Below are 18,834 nucleotides of genomic sequence, written 5' to 3' on the forward strand. Positions count from 1 at the left end.
TGCCCATGCCAGAGGGACAGGGGGTGACCAGAGTGACCTGTCACGGTCACCAGCTGTCCCCAGCGGTGGCAGGGCCGGCCGAGGGGTCAGCTCCATCCAGCCCTTCCCCGTGTCCGCAGGGAAGCTGCTCTGGGCAGATGTCTGTGCCCAGCCCTGGACACGGGATGTTGGTCCCTCAGGCTAGGCGGTGACCTGATTGTGCTGCCAGCTGCTCGGGAGCCGTGGGTGGATGGAGCTGCTCCCGTCTGGAGCCCTGCCGGGGCCTCAGCCCCTCCAGGCTGTGGGCAGGGCTGCGGGGCTGGTCCTGGCCAGCCGCGGGGCACAAAATGCCACCAGGGCACCCCGCAGACTCTGCTGGGCCAGCACAGGAGATTTTGGGGCTTGCTCCAGGAATAAGAGACTTGACCCCAAAGGAATGTCCTGAGCAGTTTCCCTGGGACAAAACCCCATATCCTGAGCAGGTCCCCAGTGTCACACAGCCTCATGTCCTGGTGAAGTGCAGGGGAGGGCTGAGGGGGTCACTGGCCCTCCAACGGAGCAGGGACAGGGACAGGGGAGCGGGCAGGGACAGGGGAGCGGGCAGGGACCGGCCGCGGCAGCGGAGGCGCAGCCGGAGCCGGGCCGGGGGCTGCGATCGGCGGCCTCAAGGTGGCACCGTAAGAGAGGGAACAGCGCGGCAGAACAAAGGCACAGCGCAGGGACAGAACAGAGCCCAGCACGGAGCATCCAGCCCAGCACAGAGCCCCCAGCCCAGCACAGAGCCCCCAGCCCCTGGACAGGACAGGGGGGTCCCGATGCCCCGGGCAGGAATGGCAGCGCTGGTGAGGAAGATGGGGTCATGGTTGGTGGCAGGATCGGGGGCCTTGGGGCACCCACAGCCCCCGGCCAGCACGGGCAGGACTCTCAGGACCCTCAGGAACCCCAGCCTGGGGCTCTGCACGTCCCGGGGCCATGCCAGTCGCAGCTTGCAGGGGACCAGGCTGATATGGGTCAAACCCCCCGAGTCTCCAGGGATTTTGGGGTGATTGTCACGTTTCTGTGTTTCTCCAGGCACAGGAGGTGGATGCTGTGTGTGGTGTGGGGCTGGTGCCCGCTGCAGACGATGGCATGGATCCACCCGCGCCTCTGGTGCCAGGTGTGATGCTGGCATTCCCAGCTCCCCTCCCCTGTGCAGGGACAGGGATGCTGCTCCTGGGATGCTGCCCAAACCCGGCTGGGTGTGTGGGGTCCCCCTGCCCGGCGCCCCCACGGGAGGGCCCCTCCTGCTAATTGGAGCATGCTGAGGAGGAACTGAGCTCTGCCTGCCTTGACACTGAGACCCAAACCTGCTGTAGAACCAAATGGATACACACACCCACATCCACCAGGCTTTTAGTTCAGCAACAAGTGAATCCATCAAAGCCCAGCACCTAATTTAATAGCAATAATGAAAGGTGTGCGTCACTATTAATTTAAGCACTCCAACATTAGCCTTGCACTTAGAAACCAGCAAGGCAAAGCTATTTACAAATGAATGTACCAGGGCAATAAATTGAAAGGACTGGTCTGACCTGCGGTGGCGGCTTTCTTCATTTATACATAGATATATTTCTATAGATGCATTTATTCCCATCTCTTTAGCGAACTCTCCCTAATTAAGTTGAAGTGGCAGTGGAAGTGTGGCAGTAAGCGTGGAAAGAAGCTGCTGAAAACGTATTTAATTCATTATAAATAATCTTTGATACCGTGGGGTTGCGTAAAGGTTTCGGTATCAGAGCAGGACACCGAGGAAGGCCAAGGAGATGGTGGGCCCGCGGTGGGAGCGCCTCATGCCGCGGTTGGAGCCGTGCCCGCCCCGGGGGCACTGCGTGCGGCAGCAAGGTGGTGTCACCCGCATTAAGGGGCTTTAATGCGCTCGGAGTCACATTTCCGCACCCTCGCAGAATACATTATCTGCGCGCTGCCTTCACAGGCTGTCACCTCGCGGGGAGGCTGCGGAGTTCCTGGAAACCATTATCAGCCTCTAATGATATTATCAAAATTGGAGCGCTCGTGGCGTGGTGGGGGCCGGGGGTTCATCCCTGCTCCGTGAGGGGGCAGCGGGACGGGGCTGTGGCTCCGTGGATCCTGCTCTGGGGTCCCGTGGGTGACGTGCCGAGGGGTGCAGAGGCCGTGGGCACCTGTGAGGGCTGGGTTGGGGTTAGGGTTAGGGCACCTGGGCAGGGGCACCTGCCCGTGCCCCGTAAGCTCCGTGCAGGAGGCCAGCCCCAGGGCACGGTGCCCACCACAGCCCCTCCAGGGCGCCCTCCCCATGGCACCGCTGACCCCGAGCGCTGCTCTGCCCTCCCTGGCTGCTGGCACCACAGAAAAGCAGAGTCGTCTTTTTTGGAGTGTAATCTCCTGCCTGCGACAAGGAGCCACGCAAACTGATAAATTGCAGATTAAACGAGTGCCACACTCCACTCCAGCCCTGGCTGTTAATTCCCCTGTTGTGCAATTCCCGGCTCTCAGGGCCTGTCAATTCCAGCTAATCGCAGGAGGCACTAAAACACTCTGCCCTGACAGCCCCGGATCGAGGCACCCCTGACTCCCGGCTCAGGTGGATTGCACGCATCACTTATGCACAAATCAGCAATATGCCAGCAGGGAGGAATTATGTCCGATGACAGCCCAGACATGAGGTACATATTGCAGAGCCGGCGAGCCCCAGCCGCCGTGACAGATTGCGGCGCGGGGCTGCGCTGGTGCGGGAGCGGATCCCGCCTGCCCCGGCCCCGAGCGCACCCGGAGCCACCGGCCCCGCGCCCGGGCTGCGGCACCACGGGGCGGCCCGGCAGGCTCTGCCCCTCCTCGGACCTGTCCCCTTCCCTGTGCCCCTCCCTGGTCCTGTCCCCATCCCTGTGCCCCTCCCTGTCCCCATCCCTGTGCCCGTTCTTGTCCCAATCCCTGTCAGTGCCACAGCCCAAAGGGGCAAAGGGAAAGGAGGAGAGAACGGGGAGGGATTGGCACTGTGGGCACAGGGAGGGCCCCCTGGGCTGAGGGGTGCCAACACACCCTGCTGTGCCCAGCTGGGTGGGGACCAGCCCCGCTCAGCCCAGCCCGGCTCTGCTGTAACATTTAACTTGTCGTAGTCTGTGATCCTGAAAAGCTGAAATTAATGACAGCCTTGCAGTTGCTCATTAATAATTGCTTCATTACTGTACGCAGTTGCAGCCTCCTGACAATAATGGGGTTTGCTGGTGTATTTCTAATTATCTGGCATTTCAGCTCCCTAATAGAGTCCCGGTGCTCCCTGACGAGACCTCTCTCTCCAGCAGGAGCTCAGCCCAGGCCCAGCCTGCCTGCTCCTTCGTCTGCAGCTCCTGGGGACGGCTGAGCTGCCCTGGAGGGGCCCACGCAGGACCCGGGGGCACCGAGACCCCCAGGCCTGGGCTGAGCTCTCCCCATCCCCGTGGCACACCTGGGGCTCTGCTGAGGGCGGATTGGGAGCAGCGACACCGTGAGAGGAGCTGGGAGCTCCAGTGCCCTGAGCAGGTGTGTGCCAGTGGCTGGCAGTGCTCAGCGTGCCCACACCATGGCTGTCCCCATAGCCATGCCATGGCTGTCCCCTTGGCCACACCATGGCCATTCCCTTGGCCACACCATGGCTGTCCCCTTGGCCACACCATGGCCATCCCCATGGGCACACCACGGCTGTCCCCTTGGCCACACCATGGCCATTCCCATGGGCACACCATGGCTGTCCCCATGCCCACACCATGGTCATTCCCCATGGCCATGCCATGGCTGTCCCCTTGGCCACACCATGGCTGTCCCCATGGCCATGCCATGGCTGTCCCCTTAGCCACACCATGGCCATTCCCATGGGCACACCATGGCTGTCCCCATGCCCACACCATGGCTGTCCCCTTGGCCACACCATGGCCATCCCCACGGCCACACCACAGCCATCCCCACGGCCACACCATGGCTGTCCCCATGCCCACATCATGGCTGTCCCCATGGCCACACCATGGCTGTCCCCATGCCCACACCATGGCTGTCCTCTTGGCCACACCATGGCCATTCCCATGGGCACACCATGGCTGTCCCCTTGGCCACACCATGGCTGTCCCCATGGCCATGCCATGGCTGTCCCCTTGGCCACATCATGGCCATCTCCACGGCCACACCATGGCTGTCCCCATGGCCACACCATGGCTGTCCCCACGGCCACACCATGGCCATTCCCATGGGCACACCATGGCTGTCCCCATGCCCACACCACAGCCATCCCCATGCCCACACCATGGCTGTCCCCACAGCCACACCACAGCCATCCCCATGGCCACACCACAGCTGTCCCCATGGCCCTGGCACCCCAGCAGCCCTGTCCCTGTCCCTGGGCTGTGCTCCAGCCCGGGTGAGCAGAGCAGGAGGAGGTGCCAGAGCTCGGTGGGTGCTGGGGCTGGGCCAGGCTGTGGCTGTGGCTGTGGAATTCCAGCTGCTGGCAGCAATCCGCCCCGCAGTGGTGGCAGTGGCAGTGGCGGGGGAATCGTGGCCGTGTCCCCACGCTCCCAGCCTGGAAATGACCACTTGTGCCCCATTCCAGCCCTGCCACCAGCTCCCAGCCCATTACGGCACACGCGGGCCCTGCGCTCCCACCTGGGGAGGGGGCTCATTTGTAGTTAAAAATCTATTGTGACTTGTCAGAAAAATGAATAAATGAGCACATTATTTTTTCATTTTGGAGCTCAGCATCTGTTTGTCTAATCAAGAAAGAGAACTGGGAAAGTCAACCAGGGCTGACGCACACATTTTATTTAACTTTTCCTCTGTCAAAGGAGTTTAAATGTGTAATGAACAGGCCATGGTGATTTGAAATATAATCCCATTACTCTGATGAGATTACCCAGGCTGTGAGAGTTCACAAATCATGCTTAGGGTTTTTAGAGTGAACAACACCCTGTTGAGATTTTTTTCCCTTTTTGCATTTAAGCAGAGGTGTGTGGGGAGAATAAAACATGACAGTGCTTAACCCTTCACGCAGAGGAGCAGCAGCATGGGGATGTGCCAGGGCCAGCCCTCCTTGTGCCCCGTTCTTGGTGACCCTGAGCTCTCCATGGTCCTGGCAGCGATGCAGGGAGCACACCTGGCCAGGGCACGCTCCTGCTGGCCCAGCAGTGCCCCGGTGCCCTCTGTGTCCCTGTCCTCGTGGCTGTCCTTGTCCCAGCGCTGCTCGGGGTGGCTGCGCTGGCTGTGATTTAAGGGGCATTAATTTCAGCTGCACAGCAGCACCCAGCCCCACCCGCCGCCTCAGCAGCGCATTTCCATGGATTCATGGGCCCATTACAAACATGTCTCCATAAATAACTCCCCCCATTAATCTCAGAGCTGCACCCACGGCTGTGCCACGGGTTTCGCTTGCTTGTCCTGGTGCCAGGTCTCAGCCCCCCCTGAGGGGCAGCTGCAAAACCCAGGGATGCACCAGACTCCTGCCAACCCAAAACCAAAGGCAATTCTGGCTGGAATTGGTGCTTTGGGAGCTCCTGGCAAAGCCCTGCCAAGCCCAGGGAGAGCACCCAGTGCTCTGCCCTTGGGTGCCAGCTCGTGCCAGGGTGCCCTGGGTGTCCCCTGCTCAAAGGTCTCTCTCTGGTGCTCTCCTGTGCTCTGACAAAGCCGAGGAGGTGGAGGGGAATTGTCCCTGTGGACAGGAGCCCTCTGACAGCAGGAGTCAGAGGGGATTGAGGGGATCTCTGGTGCCTGCAGCAGCTGCCTGCGTGCGCAGGGGAGCCGCGCTCGGCTCTCTGGTAGCAGGATGGGGGAACAGCTTGCCTTGCTGACCCAGTTGAATGCCCATCTGACTCAATTACATCTACAGCTACCGGGGAAAGACCAGCCCGCGATGGCTCCGTGCTCAGCTGTGCACACGCTGCAGCCACGAGCCTGATTTAACTCCTTCAGGGGCGCTGGGCAGCAGAAATGCCTCTGCTGGGGAGGGATGCTCAGCTCCTGCAATGCTGGACATTTCCAGGGTTTGAGGAAGGTTTCCTGTGGGCCATGTATCAAACTGAATCTGACCTTTGGAAGCAAATTGGTCAGTGGCTCTTTTGGAGCAGATAAACTCACTTTGGGCTCCAAATCTCCCTGCTCCTCACCCAGCCTTGGAGCAGCCTCTGTCTGTCCATCTCTGCCTGGGTCTCGGGACACCCACACCAGGAGCAGGAAGGTGACTGGCAGGAGGCTGTGAGCACAGCTGGTCTGGGCAAAGGACTCTGCCACAAACGTTACTGAGTTTTTTAGGCTCTCCTGAGAGCAAACCTGCACATGCTGAATCCCTGCTGATAACAAATACACGTGAGGGGGTGGCAACAGCACTATGGCCATGGAAACAGGAGATTGCTGCAGATTATGGTACCAAATAGGCAATTTTTCAGTTCAGTTAAAAAGAATTGAAACTGGGTGGCCAAAGAACATTCACAGAGCAACTTTAATGTTAAATATTTCACAGAGTCGGTTAAAAGAGTCATTTACATCGAAGGGGCTTTTCCCATTGTATCTGTGCTGCATTTGCACATAGAAAATATTAAAAAAATTAATAGAATACTATAAAATATTGTTTCTCTTGTTTTGCAGATATCATGGAAGACTGTACAGGGAGGCCTGGCCTCGGTGGTGCAGGGCCAAGCAAACCCAGAACAGAAACACAACAGGTGAGACCCAGGCCCTCCCTCTGCCCGGGGCTGCCCCGCGCTGTGTTAAGGCTCAGGAAGTTTTCTCTGTACAAAAGCAGGGTGGGAGGCTGGCAGAGGGTGGGCAGTGCCCAGGGAGCTGCCCCAGCCCCGTGGGGCACCGGGGCAGTTCTGTGATAGCCTGTGCAGAGCTCCAGTGAGCTGGAGAAAGACACCTCTGGTGAATTCTACCAACAGTGCGGCTCTGGGTGCCAGCATCCATTCCCGTGGTCCCTGATGTGTTAAGGATGAACAAGGCCAAGGTAGTTACAAATCCCAGTACAAAGTCTTAATTGTATTGTTAAGGAATAATTTTGAGAGAAGGTGAAGGCATTTCTGAGGGCCCAGGGACAAGGTGCCCCAGTGGATGTGCTAGCCCCAGGGTGGCAGCAGCTGAGGGTCCCGGGCAGGAGGATTCTCCTCTCCACCTCCAAGACGTGGATTTCCAACCACCGTGCTGCCTTCAGCAAGGAACTTCCAATAAAGCATTTGCAAAGCTGAAAAGCACAGTTAAATAAAATATTTTTGAACAAAACAAACACAACAGACTGGACTGTCTCAGGGCTCCCTCGCTAAGCGCTCCCCTGCCACGGCTGCTGTTCCTGGCTCACGGATGCCTCCTGCACTTCAGCAACAGAAGTGAAACCATCTGGGACTGCAGCCTCCCCCCAAAAGAACTGTGCATCATATGGACCTTGAAAAAGATTACATCTGTTTATTAATAGTAAAAATGGATACATTTGTCCTACATTTTGTTTTTAGAAATTTGATCATGTCACAAGCAATACCTGCGTGTACGTGGGTGGATTACAGATGTATATAATTTATTTTAACCAGGCTGTGAAATAATATGTAATCACATCTCTTCTTGTGATTGTACATAATACAGTAATTAAATGATGCCAGTCTACGTCATTCTCTTATTTCTAATCAAAGGAACCTGAAGCGTAACAGTCTTCTTCCCGGCTGATATGGCTCTTTATGTCTGTCACAGGGCGGCTCCCCGCGCCGAGGAGGGCCGGCCTGGCAGCCGTGGGGACGGGATGTCCGGGCTCCCGGCCGGCCCGGGCAGAGCGGCGGCCCCGGGCGCGGGCAGGGGAGCGGCTCCGGCGCCGCGCGCAGCTCTGCCCGCTCACTGCTGCCCCGACTTCTTCTCCTTCTGGAAGCTAAAGCTTGTTCTCCTGCTCAGCTTTCTTTGTTTCTGAGCGAAATAGTCTGCTCTGGCTGTGCTTGCTCGCGACTCTAGAATATAGTTAACCTGCAAGACACGAGCGGTGTTAATGTCACCCGAGCCTGGGGACAGCCCGGGGTGGGCAGGGACCCCCAGCCCACCCCCTCAGCAGGGCTCTGGTCCAACTGGTCCCAGCAGCCACGGGCAGGGTGATGGCAGAGGGAGCCCAGAGTGCCAGGAGAGCCCTGGGCTGTCCTCCTGTGTCCCTGGTGCCACCCTGGGCCACCCAAACCTCTGCGGAGGGCAGGGAGCTGTGCAGGCCCCCCAGTGCTGGCACAATCAGCAATGAGCATCAATAAAGGATCTTATCAGCCTCAGTAAAAAGAATTCTTCCATTATGATGTTTGCGTACTCAGCTAATCTCAGAGTTTCCCTCTGTTTTGGCACATTTTACTTGATGAAAGCATTTTAAAATGATATTTAACAAGCCTGCTACTCCCTAAATTTATTATCTCCAATGCTTTGTGATAATCTCAGAGATAATTTTAATGGAAGGTTAATGCAAGAATCAAAAAGATAAAAATGCCCTTTGGTCTGTCATTAGCTGGTTAATATGCTGTGGCTTAAAACTTGCACAATTTTATGCACTGTAGAGTGTTTCACTTTCATTGCATATTACAGCTTAAGGCATAAAAATATAGAGAATTTTCATGGTCAATAAAGTCTCAGTCCTTCTCACTTGATCATCTAAAAAGCCTAATTTGAAAAGTCTGATTTTTCTGCGCTCCCTGATGCTGATGGAATTGAAAACAAACCAGTGACTTGTGCATGAAGCCAGAGAATGTTCTATATAAACAAACTGCAACTTGGGAAAAAAGTACTGCTCAATATTATTTCTCTCTCGAATATTCATGTTATTGACAGTAAACCACTTTTTTAGCCTTTGTTTATGACCAGACTGGGATGAGTGGAAGTGGGAGATGTGGCATGGGGGTACTTGGGCAAAGGTTGGACTTGATGACCTTGGGGGTCTTTTCCAGCCTTAATGATTCTATGATTCCATGGTTCTAAGCATTTGAGACTGCAATAGCTGATCTAAGGTAAAGTGGGACCACAAGAATTGGCCTAACAGCTCACAGAGCACAAACCCCTCAAACACTCTGACCTCCAGTGTGATGAATAAAAGTTATTTTATCGCACGTCAGTTGTTTAACAATCCTCTAAACTCCACACAGCCAATAAAAGCAAACATAACAGATGGTTTGCCAAAATTACTGCTTTTGAGTTTTGACTTGCTACGAAAGATGAACTTGTGGAAAATTCCATTTAATTTTTCAAGAGTGTAACAAAAAATTGTTTCCCAAAGCAAGGGAGTTTGTGTCTGTGTTTGCCCCAAGGAAAGCAAACAGTCCGGGGAGAGGATCAGGTAGAGAAGCCCCTGTGAGCTGTGTGGGGACACCTGAGTGTGGGCAGAGCTGTGGGGGGAAGGAGCACCCAACCCCTGCATGGCACAGGGCTGCTGACCACGTGTCCAAAGGTGGAAACTACCTGGACACAATAAAATCTGGTAGTTTCCAATAAAATTCCACAGAAAATGGTGTCTCTATTAACTAGAAAAAAGCACAAAAGGAAATGCTACACACAGACAGGCAGTGGCTGCGTGGCTGTTGGAAGGATGAATAAAACAGCAGCCATCCTGACAGGTTAAACACACCCCCAGTGGTCCTCAGGCACTGCACCCTCGTGTGCTTCCAGAGCCTCCTGAATACTCACATGTCTAACAAGTGGTAAAACACCAGGATTTTGGGTCACGTTAAAATTTAATACTCACCTTCAGTACGATTTCATTGACAGTAGCAGCATCTGATTCAAAGTAAAGGTGTTTGTAGTCATGATTGCTTAGATATGTAAGTTTAAATATTGCATGACCTGCAAAGATAAGAAAAAAACTGCTTAGAATATTCCTGTAAAGTTTGAGCAGAGCTCGTTGCCTGACAGAAGAAAACCACAGATGGTGATCTCAGCGTACCATCAGCACGACAGAAGGAAGCAATGAAATGCTGACAGGCTTCTCATGTCATTTCAATTTAAGGCAAGTGGTGGCTTACAGGAGCAGCTGAACTCCAGTCAATAAAGTTCCTTTTCCCATCACATCCCCACTGCAGGAAATGCAAAAATCCATCAAATGGCTGGTTAGCTCTGCTCGGCCGCGACGGCGCTGCAGCCCCGGCACCGCGACGGGGCTGCTCATGGGAGGAGGGTTGTACTGAACAGAAAATGGCAATTAATCCCAGAGCCAGCACTCCAAACCCTCCTCCCAAAACACCCCAAACACCGCGTGAGCCCAGCCAGCTGCTGGCGACCATGGGAGCAGCACCAAGCGCAGGGCACCGAGGGACGCGGCTGTGCCACCACCAAACCCGCTCAGGGCTGGGATGGCCCTTCCCACACCAGGGAAAATCAAATTAAACACTAACTGTGACCTGCTGGCACCTTCCTGGCACTCAGGCCTCTGTCCCAAACAGAGGTTCCACGTGCTGGCCCTGTGGCTGCCCTGGGATGGCAGCCCTGCATTCCGACATGCAGCGCCAGCAGGAACGACTTGGACACAAAGGTCTGACGTGGAACACAAAGGAAGGCAAAATACCCTTCACTTGTATGGATGCTGATGGCTTCAAAATTAAAATTAAATGCATTCTGTACATGATACTTTTCCAACGGTTTTCTAATTTATTCTGTTCAACAGTCAAAGTTAGCAATCCATAAAGTAACAGCCACATTACTGTAAATCCAGGTCTTTCCTGCAGGAAAGCTAATTGGAAATCTTATTTACATTATCTAATTCTCCAGATTTCCAAAAAGTGACTGATATATGCTCAGATTGGTGGCCAGGAAATTTGAGATGCAAGTATTTTATCGTGGCATGTTAATTAAACACCATTATGATGCACTAATCTGGAATATAAATTCTGTATTGAAAAATTGGCTAATAATAATAATAAAAACCCAACCCTTTAAATCATTTGACAAATGATGCCTCAGTGGTACTAAAAATGCGGAATTCCAAGCTGGGAGCTCATCAGCATGTTAATGCATGCAGCTTTGCCTGGAACACAGCATCTTAATGATTCCAAAAGTGCCAGTGCACCACTCTGGGGCTGGGACACAGCACCGCGCTCCACCAGCTCCCACACTCTCCTTGGACATTGAACATCCCACACTGGTTATCAGAAACTGGCACAAAACAGGGTCAGAGGGATCCCTACGGGCTGCTGCATTTTGGGTTTTGGAAATTCTGGGTAATTCTTGCTGTGGATCAAGACCAAACCTCTCCAGGTGTTCCTGCTCCCCGGAGCCCAGGCTGGCCTCGAGCCACGGTGCCACCACGCGTCCCTGGGGCACTGCCCTGCCCAGCACAGCCCTGCCAAGGGCACAGCTCCTGCTGCCCCGGGCACAGAGGCTGCTCTGGGCCTGCCCAGCAGGGCACTGGCCCAGTGTGGCTCTGCAGGGCCCTGGCACCGATGCCAAACCCCGCAGAGCTCACAGCCCCTCCTGCCGGGACTGGGGACCCAGTGGAAAGAAGCCAAGAAGACTTTTCCTTCGAAAGCCCCATTACAGCATCATGTTTATGGGCTCCAAGTCCACAACACGCTACTTACAGCATGAAATATGAGCGCACTGAAATCCTAACTGGCACTTTGCTCTGCTACTCTTCTAGCCAGATGGAATTTATGAATTGTGAGATTGATTTCCATTTCCAAGAGTGCTTAAATATGTGATGTACCTCTTTCCAATAGAGCACCACCCCTGACAATTCTGAGATCAATAGGAGCTTCCATGGTTTGATGTTTCTGTGTGAGAGGATCTGGTAACAAACAGCAGCAGCTCGAGTGGCTCCTGCTGCACGTGATGGGGGATTTAAAGCAAATGCAGATGCTGCACAAGCAGCTGCTACCATCACTCCACACCACCAGTGGCTGGGTGTTTGCAGGGAACCTCAGTGCCCTGCAATCACGACCAATCAGCTGCACAGCAACAGAAAATCCACGTTATTCCTGAATATGTTTGTCTGTCAAAAGTGTTATGGAAAGCAAAAGGAATGACAGAAACTCAGCAGCTTTGGTCAGGGGTTGGCGCAGCCCACGCTGAGCCCAGCACAGCCGAGGGGTCCTGTGCCAATGTCCCTGGTGCCCCCTGAGCCCCAGCCGTGCCACGGCCCCAGGGCAGAGCAGCAGAGCAGCCTCTCCCCCTGCTGATGAATCTCCCCAGCCCAGCACTAATGGGTTCCTGTGTGGTTACTCCTGGAGAGGAGCCCACAGACGGAAGGGCAGGATGCTAATTCACTGGGAATTCACCAAGGAGAGCTCATTTACTCCTTCAGCACCACGTCTCACGTTCAGCTGCTCAGCCCATCTCTGATTTTTAGCACCACTGCACTGCCAACGAGGCGAGGGAAGCGGCCCTGCAGCGCTGCAGCTCCGGCTCTCCTGGCCCTCCCAGGGCTCTGCAGCTCCTCCTGCACGCCAGCCCCAGCTCCCCACGGCCCCACACAGCCCCCAGAAACCCTGTGGGACTACAGCTCCACCACCACCCACCATAATGTGCTTGTACGGGCAACAGTAAATCTTGTGCTAATTCCTGCAATCTTGGGAAAACATCCAAGCCCTTGGCGGGCCCCACGCTGCACCTGACACAGGTAGAACAATAATCACTCTAATCTAAGTAATAAACTCTTTTTATCAAAGTCCAAAAGATAGATTTTTTGCTTGGAAAACAAGGATATGAATTTGCAGAAGATAATTTTTTTACTGAATCTGCCAAGATTAGAAAGTTTCTCTTCTTTCCCTCCCACCCCACAATTCAGCCCTTATCCTTTGCCAACTCTTTAAACAGAATGGAATTAAATCACTAATTAGACAGAGGATGAAAAGAATATTCATGAATTGGACAAAGCAGAAAACAAACAAACACTAGAAATGCAAATTTATGTTAATTTTCCAATATACCTTGATGATTACTTTGTCATTACAGGGCCATAAGGCAGAAGTCAACAATTAGGAGTTATTAGTGGAATAAATAGCTGGAGAAGGACTCTCTGAAGAACAAAGCACTTATGGACATCGTTTGACATCACTGATTCTCACTGCTTCAGAAACTGTGACCTCAACAGGCTCAGACCCTGAAATCTCCTCCCATGGGCCCAGAAAGGATGCAGGAGGGTTAGAAATGCACCAGTCAAAGGCAAGGAATGAGGACAGCAAAATACACATCAGCAATACTTCTGTACAAAGACACATTTCCTCCAACCCTGCACGAGCTGGGGGAGGCTCTGCTCTGCAGCCACTGCTGCATTTCACCCGAAGCACTGGGGAGGGGCTCAGCTGTCTGAAAGCCTCCTGTGATACCCCAGCAGTGATGCCGTGACCCTGGAGGGAGGCTTGAAGGGTCTACAAAGCTGCAAGAGTTGTGTTAGGGTTAAAAAACATACAACACCCTTCCTGACACCCTCTGGTAACCTAAAAAACTTCTCAGGGGAGGTCACAAGTTGCAGCCACAGCTGGATTATCCAGATGTGGCACCAAGCTCTGCTAGGGACAGACAGAACAGGGCTGTGGGCCTGGGTGTACGGGTGGGGTTAATCCCATTTCATGCAAGGGATATTTATCCCAGAGGCACATGAGTTAGAGGCAGTGAGGGCAGCCAGTTCTGGGTGCAATCCTCACCCCACTGATGCCAGTGGAGTCACTGGTGGTTCAGGCTGCCCACCATGAACCCGAGGTGGATCTCCTCAAACCAGGGCAGTACTTAAGTGGGAACAAATGATAAGACTGTTAAGGAAAAAAACAGCAGCTGTGGTCCAGCTGGCTCACCCCATTCTCTCAGGCAGCAGCATATTCCATGATCTCTTTTCCTCCAACCCTTTATGTTCCACTGTAGGCTTGCTACTCAGCATTGCTATTAGAGGGTGACGTGGGTCCAGATGTCTTGAAAACAGAGCTGCAATTAAAGTGCAGCACACACCCACTTTTGTGTCAAACTGTGGCAACTATTCACACATCTGGATTATTTTCCCTCAAAGCCTTCTGTTTCTTTAAATTATTATCAGAGGCACAATACTAATAAAGATTTTTGCAAAAATGCTGAAAATTGAGGTGCGACTCGGGGTTGCCCAAAACCTCTTTAACAGCAACCTTGTTTGGGGAAAAAAGATAAATAAATCAAAATGCAGTGTTTCCACATGGCAATGGGCTCCTCCACTGCGTCTGCACCTCATCAATCACGCATTGTCTGCCGGAGAGGCGAGCCTTGTAAATGTCACATCCACTCAGGCCCGAGGAGAGGCGAATCAAAATGCAGCGAGGAGTTTTAATTGGATAGTGTAATTAAACTAAAAAACCCCAGCAGAATAGCTTTGACAGGATAGATGAAGACCCCTTTTAATAGGGCTACAAAACAGATTTGTTAAAAGGATGAGGCAATGCGCGCTCCTGATTGCGCTCAGGAGAACTTTTATGAGCGGCTGTTGGAGGGGCTGCAGTTAATCAGCGCTGCAGTGCCCGGCTGCTCGTGCCCCTGCCAGGCCTGGGGACCCTCACTGGCAGCCCTTCTCTGCAGGGACAGCGCTGCTGAGTGCCGCCCTGGCACAGCCCGAGCCCACCGGGCACACGGGGCCATCTGTGCCCGCTGCCGCCCCTGCCTGCTCCGCGTGCCCAGGGCTGGGCTCTGCCCTTCTGTTCCACACTCGCGTGCTCCTCTCACTCCCAGCCTGAAGTTTGGGAACGTTTTCTCTGCTGAACCTGTTTTGTACCTTCTGGTCAGAACCTGTGACTAGTCTCCTGTTGAGTGGGAATTTTACTGTTACTCCTTGCTCCGCTGCAGGAGCAGGGATATCAGGAACCATAATATTGGGGTATTTTGTGCACCAATTGCAGAGCACACACTGCCTCTGCTCTGGCCCCACTGCAGGCTCTGAGCAAACCTGCAACAGCTCTGTTTGAGCCCCCAGAGCAGCAGGAACCCAATGCCCTCCCAACACTTCCTGGGTATTTTCAGCCCTTCCACAACCCAACAACGAATTCATTAAATTAGTACTACCCAATGTGCATAATCAAGAGAAACTGGACACTGAATTAAAACATCAAACACCTTTAGCTTTAAATGAAAACTACATAAAGGGGGCTCAGGCATGGCTCTGGCTATCACTTGCAGCCAGGGTGAATACTGCTGGAAAAGCTATTTTCGTGCAGATGTGGAATTCAATGGGAAAGACTGACTCGTGTAGCAACATCAATCAAAACGTCGGCTCGGCTGGCAGCTCCCGACAGTAAGGCAGGTTCAGAGGTCACGGGATAAAGAAAAAGCCAAGCTCTGGTTCAGCTCTAATATCTCCTCGCTGGAAGTCTCACCGAGGTACCTGCCCCCCTTCTGGACTCGCAGCTTTCATTAATCTTCTTGCCATCTTTTTTAACTAGTCATGCAGAACCGCTCGATAGCGAGACATATAATGGGGAGGCCCTGTGCCTATTACCAGGTTAACACTCTGTTAAGCCCCAGTGCAACAATGGAATCAGAATTTAAAGGAAATCTTCAGCTGCAGGGTGCAAAGCGGGCAATTAAATTACAAACTGAAGTTACCCATGTACTCCGTGACCTACGGAACACCTTTGTTTACACTTAGCTTCATACCCAGGGTATTTTGACAAAGCAACTGAGATGTCTCTGCTTCATGAAAACAAAAAAAAGGCAGATAAAGGATCACAGAGAACGTTGCTTCAGTGTTTCAAGTAAATTATCAAATAAATCCAATTTCTGCAGCTCCTGTGAAGCACAGCTGCCTGGGAGAGCCCTGGGCAGGCTCTGATCAGGTGTGGTGGCACAGGGGCTGCCCTGGGCTCTGCACTCCCTGCCCAGCTCAGCTGTGCCCAGCAGCCCTGGGCATCCATCAGGGCCACTCGGGCCACAGAGCACTGCACACGGCAGTGGGCAGTGACACTGAAGTTTCTCCCCTGTCCAAGTAATGTAAGAGACATTACCAGAATCAGATTTCCTTTAAATTACACTATTGCAAAGGGATATAATTGTATTAAACGTATTATGTTGCTTCCTTAAGACTTTATATTATGTACACTTAATTGAGATACAAAGCTCTTTTCAGCTATAAAAATGACAACTACTTTATTAAGGCTTAAATCTTATTTCTCCATGATAGGATGCTTCCTTTCAAGACTCAAAACATTCAGAATCTCTCATGATAATCAGGCTGAACCTGATTTAAAGAAGATGTTCGTGCCCAGTGTTGTCAGGTTCTAATGGCATCGAAGCAAGCCAGCAGGGCCATTAACTCTCCCCTCAGTCTAAATCCAGGGAGTCTGATTTAATTTACAAATAAAACTTCAAATTCTGACCCAGGGCTACTACAAGGGCAAACAAAAATCATCAGCCATCCCTGCCTACAATCCCCCCACTAATGGCAAATGAGATGCCAGAGCTTTCTGTTCTCATTTTCTGCCCTCACTGAAGGCAGCTCTGAGTTCTGTGAACTCTCAGCACAGGAAAACTCAGCCTGTCCAAAACGGCTGCGAGCTGTCCATCAGCATCCCCAGCACGTCAGCTCTGAGGCTGCTGAGCCCTTTCACACACACACACACACAGGTGCCACCAAAGCCTCCCTGCAGGAGCCAGTGCAGGGGGAAGCAAAGAACACGAGCACGAGGCTCCCACTGCACCCTCACACAGAGCCCAGCCCAGCTGGCTCCAACCCCACCGAGGCGCCCAGGGAGGGAAGGCAGCCCCAAACCCCAAGCCCAGCACAATGGGACAAGCACCAGCACTTCTGGAAGAGGAGATGGAGCAGGTTTGTGTTACAAGAGATAAAAACATGAAAACAAAATATATTGCAGAACTCAAAGACCTTATCTGTACCCAGCCTCTCTTTGCAATAATTCATTCAAGAAAGATCCGGGAATAATTTTTGATGTAAACTCTGCTACAAACATACATCACCGTGCTGATAAAAATCACAGACAAAACTTGTGAAATACAGTGAGTTTCATTCCTTTATGCTACTAAAATAACTTTTTTCCATTTAAAATTCAAGAGATACTGATCTGCTGTTCAGTTCCCCAAAATGCATCATTCTGAGATGTCACACTAAAAGTCTTTTCTGCTGGCCTAAAATAATGACTTTTGGAACATCTTTAGTGAGTTGGGAAAAGGTCAGCAGTTTCAGGAGGAAGTATTTTCTCCTTTTGGAACGGTGCTGAACCATTATTTAGTAGGAGAAGTTTAAGATGTTCACACAAAAATGAGCAAATAAGCCCCTCGGTACCATCGTGGTTGCCTTGGTTCCAACCTGTCAGTGTCCCCTCCAAAGCCACCGTGATTCTTCACTCAGTGGTCCCCATGTGCAGGCACTGCCCTCCTGTACCTGGGCTCTGTTTGGGGGTTGAAACTCCTGGGTTGGCAGGATCTGGGGACAAACATAGCTCCCCACAGCAGCAGGTGCTGCCTCTGGGGCGGCAGAGCCCCATCCTGCAGGACAAGGTGGCCAGGGATTGTCCCTGGTGCATTGACAGCAGGGGAAACCTCAGGTTTCAACTGGACTCTTCAAATACAGCCTTGTTTTGGGGGCACCATTTTATCCCCTCACTGTCTGCATTTGCAGAAATGTGGGTACAGAGCAGAGGTGTGGCAGGATTTACCAGCACAAACTGGCCCTTGCACTGTACACAAAATCCTCACGTGTTTCAGACTGCCAGGTCACTGGGGAAGCTTCTCCTTGGGATTGTGCCTACCCAAGGACCATGAAATCTTGATGGAGAGACAGAAAAGGAAGACAATGACTAAACCAAGAACATGGAGTAGGAAGGGGTAATGAAGGGGAGAAGGATATAGTTCAATAATTGCTGATAAAATCTGTGGCAGCCATAAATTTACTCTTCCAAGAGAATTCAACAGATCATTACCTCTGTAAATATGTATCACATAATTCTCCCTCTCTGTCACCTTGCAGATAAGTACTTAATACCAGCATCTCACTACCCTGCAGAGGCACAAGTGCAATAAAATCCATCTGAGCTTTTGAACTGCAGTCACTTTTTGATAGTAGACGGTTCCATTTTGGCCCCACTGGGAGCCATTGCCCAATTCTCCCAGGGCCCATCCTGGGCTTTTTAAAACAACTTTTCCAGACAGAGACTCTCATTCCTCTCCTGACACAACAAGCAGAAGCCCTTGCTTTTGGAGTTGCACTCACAGAGCCAGCTCTGACCTCTGGGCAATGGCTGAGCTGGGATGTCCAGCCCGTCCCCAGACCTGGCTGTCACTGCTGTTCTGGCCCGGTCACCACCACAGAACAGAATGCCCAGAGTGGCACCTTCAGTGCCAGCGACCCTGCAGCCATGGCAAATGGGGCAAATCTGGGCTGAGATGACAATTTCTGTATATTCTGTCCGATCTTCAGTTGCACCAAAGACATTTAAAACCAGCCTGGAAGTTAAAAAGTGCCCAAGAATTGCAATTATGCTGAAACATGGATTTGCTGGCTGTGCTGCAGGGCTGGAGACAGCTGGGCAGAGCCAGAGTTCCCTTGGTGGCACAGTGGGCAAGAAACACTGAGTGATGCCATTAGCTGAGAGCAGCATCAGAGGACACTCGTAAAATGTGTGTCTGTTTATGCTGTGTTCTCTGTAACAGAACTGAGTCAGATTAAAAACATCCTGTAATGAAAAAAACACACCTAGAGAAAGAAAAGGACATGGTAGCAATAATTCTTTGGACATGGAGCACATCCAGGGAGGCAGAGAAGAGAGAACATAAATAAAAAGGACTACTCACTTGGGCTTTTTTCTTCCGCAAGGTCACAGGCACAGAGGAGTTCAGAATCGATTGAAATGGGTTTCTGCTTAATCCAAAACTTAGTGCTGGCCTTCTGATTAGTAACAGGGTCTATCTCTACCTTGTCTCCAGAAATAC

The 18,834-nt window shown here is 52.3% G+C and overlaps 1 protein-coding gene across 6 annotated transcripts in view; it reads right to left on the reverse strand.

The window, feature by feature from the left end:
• Window positions 1-7,380: 7,380 nt before the first annotated feature.
• MAPKAP1 (MAPK associated protein 1) overlaps window positions 7,381-18,834 on the reverse strand; it is an 80,788-nt gene continuing 69,334 nt past the window's right edge. For all 6 annotated transcript variants that reach the window (XM_058038339.1, XM_058038343.1, XM_058038337.1 and 3 more), the window contains 3 exons: window positions 18,697-18,834; window positions 9,692-9,789; window positions 7,381-7,947 (listed from right to left, as the gene is read on the reverse strand). In XM_058038339.1, the coding sequence (XP_057894322.1) occupies window positions 7,822-7,947; window positions 9,692-9,789; window positions 18,697-18,834 (362 nt within the window). In that variant the 3' untranslated portion in view covers window positions 7,381-7,821. The remainder of the gene's footprint in view (window positions 7,948-9,691; window positions 9,790-18,696) is intronic.

This window comes from Melospiza georgiana, chromosome 20, assembly GCF_028018845.1.
Source record: "Melospiza georgiana isolate bMelGeo1 chromosome 20, bMelGeo1.pri, whole genome shotgun sequence".
NCBI lineage: Eukaryota > Metazoa > Chordata > Aves > Passeriformes > Passerellidae > Melospiza > Melospiza georgiana.